Genomic DNA, 19,013 nt, shown 5'->3' with positions numbered 1-19,013 from the left:
AATCCTCCAACGGAAAATAAGCCATCTCTCCCCGTGTCTGCGTTGGCACATCCCTGAGTCACATTCTCACTCCTCTCCTTCAAAGTCAAAGTCAAGGCTCCTAAACAGAAAAACAGGGGGGGGGGAGAAAAAAAAAAAAAAAAAAAAAAGAGAGCATCATCAGTGGAAGATGTGCCAGCTGCAGCTGATCCAGCCCTGTTCAAGGGACCATCCAGCAGAGAGGAGCTGGTTTGCGTGCCGTGGTACTTGCTGCCTGCTCCCAGCACTGCTGGCCAAAGCACAGGAAAACCACAGGCATGTACCACTGCTTGCAGAGGAGCATTGTTATGGTCACATGCCTTCCTTTACCTGTTTCCTCCTGGATTCAGAGTGTTTCCGTGTTCATAGTGAGAGCCTTCCATACGGTCGTTTTTGCCATCTCATCGGAGATATTAATCTCTGAAGGATCAGCCCTGCAATAAATAGTTTGCATAACACTCCATGATTACGGGAACTGATGCCACCAAGTGCATTAGCATCAGCAAGAACAGGGGGGCCCAGAGTGCCGACGCTCCACAGAAGCACAGGAGGTTTTGCTGGACAAGGCAATTTGGGGGATAAGCCTGAGAGCTGCAGAGCAGCAGCTCTGTGCAAAGGCTCTTACTGGGGTCAAACACAAATCCTGAGGCCGCTCTGCTTGGGGTCTGAGCCCTGCGTTCACCTCCTGCAGCCCTGCCCGTAAAAACTTTTCCACCCAAGCCGACTGCTGGTTTCTGTGGGTTCCTCAGTAAAGATGCAAGTGGAGAAACCTGGCCAAACTCATCTTGCCAAGGGTCCTGGCACTTGGCGAGGCTTTACCTGTCACTGCTTGGCTTTGGGATAGCAGAGTCGCTGGTCTTCCCCAGTTTCAGCTGAACTGAATTTGCAGCAGCAGCAGCTTCCATCATCTTCTGGGACTCCTGCCCAAGAAGGGACAAATCAAGTTCTGTGTCTTTGATCAAAGTGGAGATCAACGAAACACCCCGTAAAAACATTGCATCCTGCCCTCTCCTCCTGACACGGGGCAGCCGTGTAAAAACACTACTAGGAGCAAAGCTTTCCATCATAATACTAATCACCATCTTCATCATAAGGCTCATTTGAAAAATCATACCTCTATTCAACCGTTCAACTCACCGCTAATTTCAGAAAAGATGGTTACGAGGTGGGATCCTGACTATTAGGATCTATTTCTATTTCCTTCCGATCTTCCCCCAACATTTTTTAAAGACAAACTGCGACAGAAACAAGCAAATCTCACAGCCCAAGGGAGGTGTCCAGCCCCAGCAAGTGTTACCTCTTCTTCTTTGGCTTCATTTTTGGCATCATCCAACTTCTTCTTCTTGCTTTCTGGCATAAGGTCATCCAGAAAGCTGAGCTCTCGCTTCGAGAAGCAGAGATCCATCACTTTCCGGACAAAAACGAGAGCCAGCACCTTCCCGAATAAAAGGGGAGATACGGTGAGGCCAGAGGTGATGCTACACCTCACTCCAATGCCGCAAGCATCCCGACGCCCAGCAGCCCCAGCGCTTACCATCATGGGAAAGATGATGGCGGCACGGGATGCCTTGATGGCCCAGAGCAGGACGAGGCAGATCAGCTGGATCACGGTGAAGAGATGCACCTTTCGCAAGGGGACGTGCCGCAGGTAGATGAAATCTGGCTGGTGTTTTGCTGGCATCCAAAACAGCTTCAAGCGATCGAAGAACTGCAAAATAAAAGTGATGCTGCTTGTTTCCTGCTGCCATGGAGAAGAAATAGCAGGGAGCGGACACGCTGCATGCTGTCAACAAGGCCGTACCTGAATTCCTCTGAGCGACGATACGCCCATGTAGAGGAAGACACCATAAAGCACAGGCATTGGTATAAACTGGGAAAAAAGAATGCAATAAGCTGTTGGTTTAAATTGCGTTGTCAGTATCACCACTGCCTTCTACAGGCACCGCCTAAGACTGCCTAAAGCTTTCCAGTTCCCACAGGGCTCCAGATGTGCCGGACTGTAACCATCATGGATTAGGTTTGTGCCAGTGAGCTAAAGCTCTGCTTTAGGCTGAAGTTTTGAGCTACACTTCATCAGAATAATCCTATTTTCCAGACAGGTAGGAGGAAAATAGGCCATTTCACCCATGTGACGGTAGAAAAACATTTCTACGTCCTCTTGCAGCAACATGCAAAAGCAACGCCCCTACTTTGAGCCCAGAGATGAGATGACTCTCTGGGAGGAACACAGACGGGTGCTGGAAAGCATAACTGAGCTGGTCCCACCATGGGTCAAGCCCCAAGCGCTGGGATCACCACCTCCTCCGCTCCACTGCTCCAAAGAGCTAGAGGGGACTAGCTCTGTATAACCTCCAAAACTCTCGCGGGTGTTGGGCATTTTGCCTTCTCCTCTTACCTTCAACACAGAAGTGAAGAAGACCGAGCAGCCCATGAGCACAAAGATCATCAAGCCAGTGACCCTCTGCTCTCGTATCCCCAAAAACTTGGGTTGTTCTCCTGGAGCCGAGCAGTCAGACTCTACTTTGAGGCTGTTCACGTGGGTGATGGACAGGACGGTCGCAGCCACAAACCAGGGCAGCCCCATCACGGAGCACACCCCCAGCATCACAGCCACCATGAAAAGGTCCAGGTGGTACCCACATCCTTTCTGCGGGGAGCAAAACAAGCAGCAGAGCATCCCACGGCACAGGAGCAGGGATAACATCACAAGTCACATTCAAACCCTACTTGAGCACCAAGCCAACTTCTTGGAGATGTAAAACAAGAACGGGAAACAAACCCGGATCTATCCAGTCTTTGTGCAAGCACCTTGCATGACAATCTGGCAGGAGCTCAGACAGAGAGACTGGGGTTTTCCACTCATAAGGAAATTTCATCCACTTGCATTATCCCTGGCAGCTCCAAGTGTTTTGTTCCCCCAGCTGCTGCTGACATTTTAAAACAAAAAACGGTCTTCCATGTTGCTCTAAGATTCATTTGCTCCTCCAAAAGATTGCTCCTCAGAGCTCCCCTGCCTTTAGCTCCCTCTGCCACCATTAACCCCGGGGAGCAGCCTGCCCTGGAGCAATGCCCTCACAAAGCAGCTGGAATAGCAGCTTCTCCCCATACGTGCAGCCCGCACCGGGTTGGGGACAGGGTCATCTCTTGCAGCCCCTTACCTTCAGCCTGTGCTCCTTCCTGTTCACAATCACAGCCGTGATCTGCTGGTCCATGAATATCAAGATGGTGCACAGCAGAGCTGGGATCAGCGCAGCCAACACCGTCCACCATGGGTTTGGTCCTATGGGGTTGATGAACCACCCACGGTCATCTCTGGTCGGCTGCAACAAAGCACACACATCAGCGGCATCTCTGCTGCTTTGGCCTGGGGTAGGGGTCATTTTCTGCACCCCCATGTCAGGGCACCTCCCAGCTCGGTCTCTCCCTGGGGTTCAGCAGCGCCAGCGTCCTCTTTGCAAGCACCGGCAGATACTTCTCCCATAGGTATCTACTGTTGGGGCCGTCTCCTCATTTCCAGGAGGAAACGAAGCCCTTGGAGCTGGAAGAGGAGATGGTCACACCAGCACCATCTCCTCCAGACTCAGCCCTGTCCTGCCCCAGCATCACCTTGTGGTACCCCCAAGGGCTGAAAACAGCTCCACCATGCCAAAACACCCCGTTACCTTGAACATATGGGGGACGTGGAGCTTCGGTGATGGGATCCCAATCGCAAAGTCAATGAGCACCATGATGACGATGGTGAGGAAAACCGCAAAGTCACTCACCATGGACCGTACCTGGGGCAAGAAAGCAGAGCGGAAAGGGGCATCACAAACAGGGCCATGATGGGAGACGGAAGAGCTTGGGACATCAGGGATGTTAGGGCTGGGTAACAACCCCACCACCCTGAGGACGTGCAGCCAGATCCCTTGGTTACACATTGTTGCTGCATTTGTCCTGTGAGATCTGCTGCCAGGCCACAAAGGAAGTTTTCTTAGGTTGAAAAAGGTTTTTCTAAAAACAACCTTAAAAAAAAATTTTTTAAAAAGGAAAACAGATGTCTGCCACCACAGCCACACTCAGCTAAAATGGGGGTAAGGCACCACAGCATCATTTGTTCCTCAAGAGGAAGAAGTAGCGGGGTTTGTGCAGCTCCTCATCGAAGGCAACTTGAGCACATAACGCAGAGAAGGTGGGAGAAAAACCCCGACCAGACCACCAAACTTTGGAGGGCCTGATTTCCCATTGCCCAAGGAAAAAATGCCCTCTGGGGCAGGTCGTGGGGCAGGTGGGAACTGCGACAGTCACGCTGCGCTCTCGGGAACGCGCGAGGACCATCCAGGCTGAAGGAGCGCTTGGCCTTCAACGTCAACGTTTCCCAGCTTGACCAAGTGGTGGCAAATACTGCTCAGTGCTCCAGGAAAGCCACCTTGGGAAATGAGCGTGGACACTGCTGCTGGCCACCATCTTCCACCTACTTTGGTTGGGAAGTAGCGGCTGGTCTTGAACTTCTTCAATAAGCTCGACAGGACGAAGGTGGAGAAGAAGAGAATGCAGCACCAGAAGAGGACGTTAGGCGCGTAGGGGCCGTTGTGTCCACAGGCAGGTCCTTGAAACTCACCACGCAGATGCCGGCATTCCTGGAGAAACAGAGCGTCAGGACACAATGGCAGCACATGAGCAGCAAGACAGCCTCGATAACCAGGGGCTTCTGAGGATCCTGCTCCAAGGGCCATGACCTTGTGCCTGCTGCTTCCAGAAGGACAGTTACATCCCAGTGATGCTGGGGACAAGGTGGACTGGACAAGGCAGACTCTCTCCTTCGCGGAACCAAGCGGGTTACCACCACACGTTACATTTAGCAATGACTTTTCAGAGCAGCGCTGGCACGGTTGGAAGCCCATCATCACCTGAAGGGCTCTGGCTTTTGCACCACGCAAACGCTCGTGCACCCCGCGGCCGCAGCGCGAGGAAGCGGTGGCTCGGGGCACTTACAGACACCGTGAGATTTTCCCAGGTGATGCCAGACACATCGATCTTGTTGCTGTCCCAGAAACGCAGGGTGTCATTGCTGGGATGAATTGGTGCCTCGCACTTACAGCTGGGAGGAGAGAGGTCAAGAGAGGGGTAAGGGAAAGGCGATGGAGGTGCAGCCCTGAGCCCCTGCCAAGGGGCAGCGGCATTTTAGGGGGAAAAACCCACTAGTAGGTGGTGAGGAAGTCAAGCTTGCTGTGCATGTGCACAGGGTAGGTCTCTCGCAGGTGACTCAGCTTCTCTAGCGCCTCGTAGATGAAGATGATGCAGATGAGGGAGGCAAAGGCTTCTTCGGTGAAGCGGGTGATGTAGCACACCAAAGAGCTGGCGTCGGTGGCCACCAGCACGATGCAGAAGAAGGCAGTCCACAGCCCAATGCACGCCCGCAGGGAGAGATAGGAGAGCGTGTACTCCCTGGGAAACCAAACCAGGACAAAGGGTGGAAAGACCAGCAAGAGGCTCTGAGCCCTGCCTGCCTTCAGGGAAAACGGGGAGCCATTTCCGAGCGTGTCAAGGCTGCGCGTGGTAAATGCACCTTCCACGTGCTACTACAGACCGCCCCAGGGCTGTGGTGCGGGGTGGGGGCCACCAGAGAGGCCCATATTTCATTATCATTATTGAACAATTCTCTTGAGTTAACGCCTTGGAGGCTAACTGAGGTCAGGTCCCTCTTGGGGAAGGTGGTCTCCCTGATGGATCATCAGGATCACCCTGATGCCCTACCATCAAGACCAGCTGGTTTTCCCTCATTCCCAAACCAGAGGGGATCACCTCCTCGTCCTTGTGCAGCCCACCTCGGGACTCCACATCCCTGTGGTTCCTCCTCCTGCTCCCACTGCTTCACTTGAACCTTAAAATCCCCAAACAATCCCACCCATCCTTCGGAGACCCAGGGCTCTTGCACCGTATCACATGCTAAAGCAGCAGCATGTGATGCCCAGGACACAGAAGACCACTCTAACAACTACCACTAGGAAAAACATCTTTTCTCCATCACTGCCTTCTACTGAAAGGCTCTCGCAGCACCCAGCCTTACTTGCAAAATTTGTAGAGGATCTTCTCAAACACAAGGACGGGTCCAGTGCTGCCAAGGATGGTGAGAGGTTGCCCGGCAAAGAGGGAATACACCACGCCGGTCATGGATGCACCCAGCAGCGACTCCATGGCACTCTGCCCGGGGAAGAGAGGCAGCAGTGAGGAAAGAAATCACTAGCCACTGGGGGAAACAAAAAAAAACCACAAAAAAAGCGCCCCCAAAAAAATCCAAAGCAAAGTCACTGCAGCAAGGCCTTTTCCATTATTTTTATCCTCCCCCACGCCACCCAACAGAGAGAGGTGCTCACTATGTGGCCGTTGGTTGCCTCCCCCAGCAGCCCCCCAAAGGTGATGACAGGGGACATGCAGGCACAGTAGAGGAAGAGGAAGGATGCCAGGCACTGCAGGCTCAGACCATCCCGAAAGTCACTCCAGAACCATGGGGCTTTCCGCTTCACATCCAGGACCAAACCCCCAAAGAGCCTGGAGGAAGGAAAATAAAACATCTGTAGGCTCGTCTCTTGGAAGAGCACATGGAGTTTGCTTTGCTGCAGAAGGGCAACCACAAGCCGAGAGGAACAACTGTCCTTGCTGAGAAGCAGCACTTGCCTTCACCCCACGGTGTGGCCCCTGGGCACCCAGGCACACAAAAAAAACCCCACCATCTCCAACAGAAAGAAAAAGGACCCAAGCTGAGAGCCCATCCCCTCTTACTGCAGCAGCCCCTCGCTGTGAGAAGCAGCAGAACTCCATCTTGGAGGTATTTATGCATCTGCCGCCACCCAAATCCAGAACACCTGAGTGCAACGATGCTGCGGCTGAGCCTGGCTGCCCCCATCTCCCACCCGCCCAGCCCAGGGGACCACGCTGGTGCTGTGGAGCCCCTTCACTGCACCCACGCAGCCCCAGGCCCTGCTAGAAGAGAAAGGGCATGCTCAGATTTGAGAGGCAAAGAGAAAAATCCCCGAACTATGAAAGCTCACACCTTCCCGTCCGCTCCAGTTCAGGGCCGCTGTGCTTCTCCGGCTTGCTGTGCGCATGGTCATCGAGAGCTCCTGGTATCTTCCGTTTCTCCTGTTCAAATGGAAGTGAGCTGAAGGTGTGTGTCGGTAACCACCAGCTTCTTTTCCTTCTGGTCTGGGTACTGTGTCAAACTGGGACCTTGAGGATCTGGGCTGCCATCCTGCCCGTCCCCCTTGCACCACCCTCCGTCGCAGCACCCACCTGCGAAGGGACGTTTTTTGGGGGCTCGATTCGGATTGATGGATCCCACTCTCCTGGCGGCAAGACCGTGACCTGATCCAGGAACTCGTCCACACCAGCCACAAGGTCAGCCCGGTTCTTGGCTTTATAAGCAACGTCATGGAAAACCTGCCGAGAGGAGACAGCGTGGTCAGAGGACAACCCATCTCCGATGTCCTATCAGTGCAATAAGCTCTTGGCTAAATGCAAGAGAATTTCCCCGTTTCCCGCTGGGAATGTCAGGAAATATTCCCCCAAAAGCAAAAACCTGCAATGTGGTCCTTGTAGTTATCTCCTCCACGAGGCCCCCATCCCCCATGGCACAGCGCAGCCTTTTGCTTAAAGAGGAGAAGGTGTACTGGCCCTGGCCATGCCACCACTGGGGACAGTGCGCTGGGGACCCCGGGGAGAAGGATGAGGTGCAGGATGCATCGCGGGGGGGATTTCAGCCTCCAGGATGTGGGGTGGTGCAAATCCACCCGCTCGCTTTGGGGTGCGAACAAAGGGAGGGTACTTGGAGAGCTGCAGGTGGCTGGGGCAGCTACAGCTCTTCTTGCTACTAGAGAGACAGGAGAGGTGAAGAAATTATTCATATCTCTTATCTCGTCGCACCTCATCTGTCATGATAGTAGCCATGGCCCTGCCAATCTCATGGTACTGGTGGGCTTTTCCTTCTGGTCCCAGCAAAACAAACAGGAACCTGGGCAAGAAAAACAAAATGAGGCAGAAGAACGTGTCCTTGCTCAAAGAGAACCCGAGGAAACCACCGGGAGCTCCCAGGCCGGAGCACAAGAGGGGACACGGAGGCTCACCGACTCCGCAATGACTTTGAAATGCATCAAAACCGATCGCAAATTTAATTTTTGGGCCAACTTCCCGTAAAATTGGCCAATGGGTATGAAAGACACAGCAGGGAAGGGAGGAACAAAGGAAAGGAGATGGGAGTGGGACGACGCCAGAGGCGCGCAAATAGGAGTTGTGTTGTTAGTTTTTCTTCAAATCAAAACTTTGTGCTTCTCGTTCAGACCTGGTTGGGATGGGAACTTCCGTCATGCCCGAGAGGAGGACAGCCGGGGTCAGGCGGACAAACGCCACGATGGGCTGGTGAAGGAAATCCAGGTTTCCCACGAGCACGTTGGACGCTTCAGCCCCGGTGGGAATTTTCTTCATGAAGTGCAGCTCCGCCTGGGCACGACACGCAATTTTCAGGCCATTACCCAAAGGCAAAGCCCACAGCACCCTCTCCAGCCAAGTCTGCAACAGCAAATCTGGCCCAAGCAGCATAAGAAAGCTACGAGTGTCTCACCTTGCTTAAATCCGTTATGTTGGTCTCGTGGTTCACCCCATTTTTAGCTTCTGCCGTGGTGGGAGAAGGATGCGGGGTGAGTGTTTGGGCTGGTAGGAAAAAGAAAAGACACTCAGAAAGACAGGCAAGGACCAGCTGGGATGCTTCTCCTTTGCCAGGACAAGTCTAATGGGGCCAAAGCCCAGCAGAAACCTTCACCTGGTGCCAAAGCCCGGCAGAAACCCTCTCCTGGTGCCAAACCCTCCAGGAACCCTCACCTGGTGCCAAACCCTCCAGGAACCCTGACCTGGCCTGTCGAGGAGGTGCAGGTCTGACTGCTTCTTGCTCACATCAGCAAATGAGCGGACAATGGGGAGAAGGTTGTTTCTTTTCTTCTCGTTCTGATGGTGATGCTTCTTCAAAAGGACATCTCGAACTCTTGCCCGCATGTGCTCATCAAATTCCGCGGACTGCTCTTGCTGGCCCAGGATCATATCTGGGATGGCAAAGGCAAATGAAGCCGTCAGAGCAGAAACCCCCCAAGACCTGGCCCCAAAGCCCCCAGCAATGGCTGTGCCACGCAGGTGATCCTAACGCCAGGGCATTTTAATACAGTTCAGCCTTTGCAGCGAAAGCAGGAATCGTCTTTTGCTAAAAGCCATCATCAAAGTGTTTATTCATCATTCCGCTAAGATAATTATTTCCCATTCTAAATAATGCAATTTTCTTGCCCTGTCTGGCCTTTCTGTCTGACTCTACACATTTAACCGAGCCCTAAGCACTCGATAGCACAGGCTTTCCCAGAGTTTCCTTGGCCGATTGACTGCAAATTGCTGAGCCCAGGGAGAAATGTGCTATGAACGGCTCCTACTTCTCCAGTCCTTGAAAGGGCTGAATGGAGACCTGCCAGTCAAAGATAATTTCTCCAAAGCTGCTTTTTCAATTATTTCAATTCTCTTCCCCACAGAAATACTCTGTTTGGTCATCTGCCAGATAAAATCTGTCTTTAAATCTCTTAATTCCTGGACATTAAGGGGAAAAAAAAAAAAAAAAAGAACATGAGGAAATGGCTTGTAATAAATAGCTGATTTTATGAGGTTCAGCTCTTAGGCAGACTCTGTGTTTCTGAGAGCTAAGCCCTGACAGACAGTCCTTTATGGCTGGAGAATATTCTCTAACCACTTCTCTAACCACACAGATGGCTTTCAGAAGGATCCCATAGTGGAAGAAAAAGCTGGTGCAGCTACTGCACACCCAGTGTACACCCAAAACCAAGTCATGACTTAAAAACACAGTGGGACTTCTGGGGAAGGACCCGCCAGTAGGGCAGGGTTTGGTTCAGGAGTGAAGGGCACTGTGGCGAGCCAAGCTTGGCTGTTCCCAAAGCGATGCAGCGCCCACGATACCGGCAATCTCTTCGATGCTGTTGGCGCAGATGTCCAGCAGCACCGTCCCGTTGATGAGGCAGCTCCTCAGCTCAAAGAGGCTGTGCAAGGACAGCGTGGCCACGTAGGGCTTGCTCCAGCGCTCGCCGCCGTCTTCCACGTCCTCCTCAAACTTCAGCCACCTGCGGACATCGGGTGCGATCAGCTCCATTGCAAGAAAACAGCCTCAGCTCTGCAACCCCTTTGATAGAGCTATGGGGTGGCAAGAGAAAGAGGCTCCTCACATCAGCACCGGTGGGTGCAAAAGCTTTGTGTGCCGGAGAGCAGAAGGCAGAGCCCACAGGCACTGCCGGCATGGGGACTCCTCTCCCACCACAGCCAGCAGCAGGGATTTACCTGGCCGTCTCCTTCCACTCGGCATCTTTGCCCTCTTTCATGCAGATCTCATCCAGCTCGGTGAACAAGTCATGAGGGACGTGCTGCTCGTCCTCCTCGGTCCCGAGGATGAACTGCACCCTCTGGGACGGGGTGTCTGGGGGCGGAAGACAAAGTCCGGTCCCGTTACCATGCCCGAATACAGCCTGTCACACTCGCATGCGAAGTGGGCATCGGGTCGGCACCGGGTCAGCCAGGGATACTGGGCTGGCCCCTCTCCCGGGGGTCTGTCCAGGCTTGCACACAGCCACAGAGAAGGATCTAATCCACCTCTGCTAAGGATGGGCTGCTTTCGTCCCCCGCATTTCCATTCCTAAAGCCAGGATCCCTCTAAGGAAGATGACCCCAAATTTACAAAGCCGCTTTCCCTGGGCAGAACAGCAAGCCACACACCCTGGCCACAGGGACCTGCTTGCAGAAGACCCCAGCACCCACGTGGCCCCAAGGAGTTTAGCAAATGCCACGGCAGGACTTACAGTGGTATCCCTGCTCTGTTGGGGCAGACTCCTTCTCCCGTTCCCGTTTCCGATGCTTCTGGCTGTGGGGTCGGTGATGCCGGTGGCTCTGCCTCACCAGCGGCATCCGCACACCCACGTACAGGGTCCGATGTCCTGCAAAAAAGCGGCATTTGCATTGCACTCAGTATTGTGGATATGGTCGACGCAGACGCCAGTTAATTTTTTTTCCTTATTTCCAAGTCTATTTCACTTGAGCTTTGCTACAAGAAAGCAAAAACAAGTGATGGCTCTGGGCCATCTAAAAATGCCCTGGCAGTATCAAACCGCTTCTCCAATTCCAGCTTTGGCTGGACAGCACTCAGGCTTGCTCATTAAGCAGCGACAGAAGGTAATTCTGTTCAAAATCTCTGTACGGCACCAGGTGACAAGAGAAGATCAAATCGGTGCCATAATAATGAACTCCAGAACAAAACACCAAAATTTCACAGCCCCACGTCCGCAGCCATCAAATTATTCTCCTGACCTCCCCAAGCCAGGAGCAGTCCCTGTGAGACAACAAGACGTGAATTATCCAGCCCCGTGGCTAAAACTCACACCATGGCCTCTGGGGGGACTTTCTGCCTCTGTTTCAAAAGCCGTGATACTAATAAATGTGAAAATAATTGTGCTGCTTTATTTGGAAGCACAGCACGTTTTGGTGCACATGATGTGGCACTGAGCAAGGGACGTGTCAGGGACGCTGCGCAATGGGGAGACGCGCTGGGCTGCTGGTCCCTCCACCAGGATCTCAGCAGGGACTCACCTTCCAGCTCCTCCTTCTCATAGTGAATATTGACAACATTGCTCGTTCTTCCCTGGTCAATCACCGCCTCTTCGTCGTGTCTCTGCTTAGCAATGAGAAGAAGGTGAAGGTTGGGGCTGGCTGTGCAGAGCTCCCTTCCATCCTCCCAGCCATCATCCACCCCTGCGTCCATGAGCATCACTCCTCTGCAGGCACAGCCCTAAGAACATGGGCTTGTAGCAGGTTTTTTTCTTCCTGTGCCCAAACAAACCAGCCTATAACATCACCTGTGTTGTCTACAGTGTGATTCTGGAAATAGTTACTACAGGAGGAGAGGGATGAGTGTTTCAGGCAAAAAAAGACCAAAACCAAAACAAACAAACAAACAAACAAACCAAAAAACAAAAACACAAAAACCTGCACTTTTGATCTCAGCAAGTTTCAGTCTCCAGACGTGATACCTGCAGGACTCACTAGATGGCACTTGGCCACAGGACATGGCCACCAACACCCTCCAAAGGCCCCCGAAGGAGAAGCGTCATCCTCAGCCCAACGAGGCTTGGGCTTCCCTTGGTGCAAACAAGGTGCTTTCCATAGAAATCGTCATTTTTCTCCTTGAGAAAGCCAAGGGCTGAGAGCAATGCCCTCCTCGCCTGAAATTCCACTGCCGCACTCCCTGAAGAGCATTTGTGCCTTAAAAGCCGAAGGAGAACAACAGTAGCAAACAGAAATAAGTCTTTTTGCTTCTCTTTTCCCCTTGCCACCAGGGCAGGGAAGGGCATCACCAGCACTGCTGCATTCAACAAACCCTGCGGCTTGAAGAAGGGCCACCTGGAGACTCCCGATACCTCTCTTCCCCTCTTCAGGCTGCACTTCTAATTGCTATCAATTGCTTAAAATACTAAAGAAAATATGCTGCCAATGCTTCCTTCCTTCTGCCTTGCCTGCGTGGACAGTAACTAATCCAAGAAACCCAAAACCTGTTACCCATGCAGAGAAAAACTCCGCGGTGCCCAGACACGCTTCAGTTTTCACTGATTTTCAAATTATTCCTCTATTAAAGGCACGAAGGGGAAAGTTTGGGACTATTGAATTGCTGAGGTTCATCTTTGCAAGCCCATGGCCGTCATCACAGCCACCAGAAACTAACCCAACCAAAATAAGCACCGAGATGCGCACCCAGTGGCTCCATTTCTGAAAGCGAAGTTTGAAGAAGAGCAAAATACCCAGAAAAAGGGGGAACCGAAAGGGCTGTTGGACGAAATGCTGGAAGCAAGAGCTGCACCGGGCACTGGGGAGCAGCCCACAACAACCAGCGCTGTGATTTTCAAGGAAAACCACAAATAATGCGCTGCCCATTGTACTAATAATAAAGCATTACCTATGGAGACTTATTAAAATATAGAGAATAAACAACTTATTATGATTTAAGCTGCAAACGCTAACGTGAAGGCGGCTTTTCATCCCCCAAATTACTGCTTCGCCTGAGGAGCATCACCTGCAGCCACGCAGCAGCGGTGCTCGGGAAAGCACACGCCTCCACGTCACCAGTTAATTTGACAAGTGAGAGGAAGAAACGCTCCTGTCTGGAAATGAGTTTGCTGGTCCACGTGTACTAATTTCAGAGCCGACTTGTTGCTCCCTCCCCAGCAGCTCCCGGCATTCGCCCACATTACTCAGCAGCTGGATTATCGCGCGCCTGTGGCTTTCCAGTTCTCTCTCTGATCGCAGCCTCCGCCAGCCTCCCTCCCTTCTTAGCAACCCATCTTGCTCCCCTCTGGATTTGCCAAAAAACCCCCAAACTCCAACCTTGGCCAAGGAACAGGATGAAAGAGCTTAATAAAACCTCTTGAAATGGCAATTTTAATAAAATAGCCGTTTAAATAAAATCGCAAGCTGGAGCGCATTATGTGGCTGTCAGAGTGGGAATAAACGAAGCAATTTGGGAGTCGCAGCTTTTAGACGCCTTGTGTGTGACATGGGGAAAGTCTCCTCTCCTAGAAACTGTTTTGCCTCTGTGCTCCAACCAGTGATGCTGAACCTGCCCCCCACAGCCCTCCTCAGCACAGAGCATCTCCCCCTGCGCGTCCTTCCACGCTCAGGGGAAACGCCGATTGGATTTTGGGGAGACTTTTCCCACTTTTTGGGGGGATGCTCAGCCCCTCAGCAGAGCCCTGGCCGTGCTACCTGTAACTCTTCCAGAAGTGTCTTTTTGTAACCCCCATTCCAGTTCATCCTCACTTCTGTCACCAGTTTTGGGGGATAATTGAACCTCCAGGTCCGTCAGGGGGTCAGAGCCCCCTGGGACACAGGGGCAGCCCCCACCGAGGGGAGGTCAGTGCACCCCAACTCCAGAGACACAACAAGGGACCGTTCTGCAGCCAGCATCTGTGACGCGGATCCAGGCAGTTACACAAAGCCAAGCACCTCAAGATTCTTCCCACTTGGAAAACTTAGTGGATGGGGAGAAACCAGCTCTTTTTTGAGCAAAAACTACCTGGAATAGAGAAATGGGTTGTAAACGCCACATCCTGCTGGGGCGAAAGCAGCATTAGTGCGTATGAAAAAGCACACGCTATCACAATACAAGTGAGGGATGAAATGTTATATGGTCATGAAATGTCATAACCATTATGGGGTGGCACTCATGTTCATCAAAATTTCCAGCAAAAAATCAGGGCGTTTCAGGAAGATCTGGCTTTGGCACGGCCTCCAACCCTTTGGTGTTCCAATAAATCCTCAGCAGCCAAACCAAGTCCTGGCACGGTACGGAAATGTCCAGAGCAGCGATAGGTCTGACACTCTTCGCTCCCTCCAGCTCTACTTTATTTTCCAAGCTGAGCTAATCTGTCATTTCCATCCTATAAATTCATTTGCTCTAATGAACTTCCTCCCCATCGCCGCTCAGCACAAAGGTTAACTGCCTGGCTTGCCCTGAAAGGCGACACTGGGTGTAAAATAACACGGCGAAGGAAGGTGACACCGAGGTCTAATCAGTTAAAATCCCATCATGATCCAAGCTCGGATCCCCACTGCTTTAGTATTAAAGCTTCAGGAGCAAAAATAGGAGGAAACGGTACAAGTGGGCCCCTCTGGATCCAGGGTGAGATGCTCTGAGCATCCCACCGCCCCTCCCTGGCCATTGCAGCATCCCCGAAATGGTGGCAAGCCTTGCACGGCGATGCCACCGAAGGCAACAGCTCTGCTTAAAACTCTCAGTTCTGCTTAGGCCACTCAAGTGGGCTCGGAGTGGTTATTTCACGGAGGAAATTGCTGGAGGACTTAAGTATTTAATAGACCTGCGGGGCTGCGGACCCATGGGCTTGGGATGGGATGGAGCAGGAAGGAGAGATGCCTCCAGAAAGCAAGTTACCACATCCCAGGATGGCTACCAGCACTCGCAGATGCTTTGCCTTCCCTCTCCATCCTTCTCCACTGCTGACAGGTGCCTAGAAAACAGCAAATCATCAAAGCTGGGCTGGGAAAGGGGATGCCGAGTTTTGCATCGCTCCCTTTTGAGTTTTGGAGCAGCCAGAGTTGTTCCCCTTCACTGTTTTCTAAGCGCAAAGCTCCGGCTGGCTGCTTTGAAGCTGGTTTTGTTGGGAGGCTGAAAGTCATTATGGCTTGTAAAAATGAAATCACAAATCACGGGCACAAAGGAGGAAAGCCTGTATCGACACGGCTGCAGTGAAGCCCTTGGTGTCATGAGCTCAGTGCATCCTCTCCCCACATCCATCTCAAGAAAACTTCTCCAAAATATTACTTTGCTGTGATATTTTTGTCCCAGCAGGAGAGGGGGTTTGAGTGTCCTGCCTCAGTTTACCTGTCTCAGTGCAGCTCCTCTGGTTAAGAAAGAAAAATCTTTCCCTGGGGAAGCTTTGGTGTAATTGAGGATGAGTAAAAGCACAAAGCAGAAGTTCAGGTCTGGCTCTAAGATCTCCTGGTGCCGGGGGAAGCCGAAAGCATCGCATGAGCCAGCCAACCTCATGTCCTGGCCCCCTCGCCCCATTGCATGCAAGGAGAACCGGCCCCTGGCAGTGAGGGGGAGGATTAATGTAACTAATCTCACCCGTAGTGTAATTAATAAAACTGATCCCACTGTTATTATGGGATGAGGGTAACACGGACCAAACTGGGGGACTGCTTTGGTGGCGGAGCAGGACACTCCCTCCTTGCCCCTCTCCATCTCCACCCTGCCCGGATGAAGCCACCATCCCTGTGGCTCCGTCCTTTGCTATGGTGGTGGCCAACAATGTCCCCCAGCTCCTGGGACAGGATTTGACCCGTGACAGAGACTGGACCCGGGTGCTTGCCATGGGAGGGGACAGGTCTCCAGAGCCCCAAAGTGGGGCTGTGGCCGGGGAACACACCTCATGGCCGAGCATCACCAGGACATGACTGTCACTCCTTCCTGAGGAACATGTAAATTCCTTCCAGTCTTCCCCATAAGCTGTAATTTCAGGGCAGATTAATTGATACCCCACCTCTCATTTGCCACTGAGAGCAGCTCCTCCAGCTGGGTCCCATGGGTGCAGCGGCCAGTCGGACAAGCCCTCCCCAGGACAAGGAGATGCTGAAAGAGGGGGGACCACCCAGCCGCCTCCTGCCTGCACCCCGGCACCAGCTGCATCCATGCAAGCCTCTGGTGGGGACAACAGCTGAGCCCCCTTTGTCCCCCGCTCCGAGGGCCTGCAGCATCACCGGGGGGTCACATCGAAGGGACAAGGGGGGCCGGTCAGGGAGGCCCCCCAACACGCAGGTGCCTTCGTCCCCTCCTCACATCACTCCTGCACCCACCTTGAGCACCCCTCGTCCCCCCCCTTTGCGCCCCCACCCCCCCACCTTGCAGATGCCTTGCTGATGCCTCACACTCCCCTTCAGAGGCCTGGCAACCCCGTGCACCCCCCAGCACCCCATTTTACAGAGAACTACCGCCCCCCTTACCCCCCCCCCCCACCTTGCAGATGGCCTTCACCCACCTTCGCACGCCCCTTTACAGCCCCCCCCGTGCACCCCCCCTTGCAGACACCTTGTCTCCCCCAGGCACACCCCCCCTGCTCCCCCTGTCCCGTCCCCCCCCCATCGGAAATGCCGCAGTGAGCAGCCACGGAGCATCCTCCGGCCGCCCCGGCCCGCCCCGGGGTACCGGGCATCCCCCCCCGCCGCCGCCGCCCACCTGGTAGCTGAGGATCCCGTCGGGCTCGTTGCTGCCGGCGGGCATGGCTGGGCCGGGGGGGGCCGGGCACCCCCCCGGGGCTGGGGCCAGGGGGGCCGCAGCCGGCTGCCGCCCCGGTGCCGCTCACACCGGCTCCACCATCTCCCGGCGCCGGGGCCAAACCCCGCCCAGGCCGGGAGGAGGCGGCGGGCGGGGGGAGGAGGCAGGGCCGGGGGGGCCGGGGGGCAGCGCCCGGTGGGGGTGCTGCGGCCCCGCTTCGGCAGCCCCCCGCCAGCATCACCCCCCCCCGCCCCGTCCCCTCCAGCACCTGAGCGGCCCCCCTCCGGAATCATCGCCCGCGGGGCCCACCAGCAGCACCCCCCCAGCAGCACCCCCCTCCAGCATCCCCTCCAGCGTCTGCCCCCCAGCAGCACCCCTCAATCCCCTCCAGCAGCACCCCTGGATTTCCTCCAGCATCCCCTTCAGCATCTCCCCCCGAGCAGCACCCCTCAGTCACCTCCAGCAGCACCCCTCGACTCCCTCCAGCACCCCCTCTAGCATCTCCCCCTCAGCATCACCCCTCAATTCCCTCCAGTATCCCTTCCAGCATCCCCCCCCCCCCAGTATCACCCCTCAATTCCCTCCAGCAGCACCTCTCAATCCCCTTCAGCATCTCTTTCAGCATCTCCCCTCCCAGCAGCACCCTGATACCCCTCCAGCAGCACCCCTCAATCCCCTCCAGCATCTCCCCCCCAGCATCACCCCTCAGTCCCCTCCAGCAGCACCCCGGATTTTCTCCAGCATCCTCTTTAGCATCTCCCCCCGAGCAGCACCCCTCAATCCCCTCCAGCAGCACCCCTCAACTCTCTCCAGTACCCCCTCTAGCATCTCCCCCTCAGCATCACCCCTCAATTCCCTCCAGTATCCCTTCCAGCATCCCCCCCCAGGATCACCCCTCAATTCCCTCCAGTATCCCTTCCAGCATCCCCCCCCCCCAGTATCACCCCTCAATTCCCCCCAAGCATCACCCCTCAATCCCCTCCAGCAGCACCCCTCGACTCCCTCCAACATCCCCTCCAGCATCTCACCCCCCAGCATCACCCCTTGGTCCCCTCCGGGCTCCCTCTGGCATCTCCCCAGCTCCCCTCCAGCACCCCTCCTGGCCCCCTCCAGCATCCTCCCACCCAACCTGCCACCCCCAGCCGCCCAGCGCTGCCCCCACCCCGCAGCCCCCAGCTCCGGGCCAGCCTGGCTCTTTGCTCCTCCAAAAATCCCACTGCCCAGCAGGAAAGGGTCAGAGATGGGGGGCTGGGGGGGGCAATGGGTGTTTCCCCCTCCAGTGGGCATTTTACAAAATGGAACACGGTGTGCCCGGAGCGGTTGAGGGCTCTAGACTGCTTTGGCCGCTCCAATTTTGTGTCCTCTACAACCCCAAAAGCATTTAATATTTTCAAGAGGAGCTGAGCTCAACCCCCACACTGATCACCCATGTAGGTGACCGGCAGCATCGCCCTGCTGCAACCATCACCCCCTTAGCCCTTCCCACTTGCCCCAGTTGCCTGTTTTTCCCCCGAGAAAGGCAAAAAAATCTTAAATGAAACATAAAATCCCCTCCCAAAACCACGGGCCCAAGATACCGCTGTCAGTTAAAACTCTGAAAAGCAATACTTGAAAATTATGGAATTGCTGGAAAATGTACGTTCTTTGCTCCATCTCCCAGTTTCAGCCTCTTTAAGCTCAGGTCCAAACACAACGGGATCAAGAAACATTTCTCTTCCATTAATGGGAGATGAAAATAGAGGGTCAGTTATTAATTAACAGAGCCATTAGCAATTTCCTGTCCTCGCTGGTGGCACAGATGGGATCCTGCTGCATTGGGGGGAGATGATCCCCCTTTCCCTTATTTCCAAGGACAGTTACCAGAATGATTTAGAAACCGGGGGCAACCGCAGTAGCCAGCGATTTATTTTTTTTTTCTTCAAGAAATATTGTTCTTGCTGCAGAAAACTGAAATTTTTTATTGCTCTCCCATTCGAGGGATTAAAACTCCCCCTCCTGTCCCATGGGATCGCCGTTTTCTTTGGCTCCTCTGAAAACGTGGCCCCCAAAAAGTCTGATACCGGAGTCTGGGGGCGTTCACACACGGCTTGGTGCACGGAGTTGGCACATTTGCACCCGCGTATGCCTGGGTGGACGCAGCAGGACG

At 54.0% G+C, this 19,013-nt stretch overlaps 1 protein-coding gene across 2 annotated transcripts; it reads right to left on the bottom strand.

The window, feature by feature from the left end:
• Positions 1-347: 347 nt before the first annotated feature.
• SLC4A8 (solute carrier family 4 member 8) lies at positions 348-16,980 on the bottom strand. 2 transcript variants are annotated; one of them, XM_055696422.1, is made up of 24 exons: positions 16,829-16,980; positions 11,674-11,758; positions 10,890-11,024; positions 10,375-10,510; positions 10,000-10,160; positions 8,901-9,089; positions 8,615-8,703; positions 8,336-8,493; positions 7,921-8,008; positions 7,291-7,437; positions 7,052-7,140; positions 6,375-6,549; positions 6,068-6,201; positions 5,200-5,445; positions 4,993-5,098; positions 4,476-4,637; positions 3,681-3,794; positions 3,177-3,338; positions 2,414-2,665; positions 1,820-1,888; positions 1,553-1,726; positions 1,316-1,453; positions 838-938; positions 348-452 (listed from the first exon to the last, which is right to left on the bottom strand). In XM_055696422.1, exons 1-24 carry the CDS (start codon positions 16,871-16,873, stop codon positions 365-367), a joined length of 3,243 nt encoding a protein of 1,080 aa, XP_055552397.1. In that variant the 5' UTR covers positions 16,874-16,980; the 3' UTR covers positions 348-364. The 2 variants fall into 2 exon arrangements, with proteins under 2 accessions (XP_055552397.1, XP_055552398.1); XM_055696423.1 differs by having other exon boundaries at positions 11,674-11,755.
• Positions 16,981-19,013: the final 2,033 nt, after the last annotated feature.

The sequence above is a fragment of the Falco cherrug genome, chromosome 19 (genome assembly GCF_023634085.1).
Source record: "Falco cherrug isolate bFalChe1 chromosome 19, bFalChe1.pri, whole genome shotgun sequence".
NCBI classification, from domain to species: domain Eukaryota; kingdom Metazoa; phylum Chordata; class Aves; order Falconiformes; family Falconidae; genus Falco; species Falco cherrug.
This window is presented reverse-complemented; position numbering and strand designations above follow the sequence as displayed.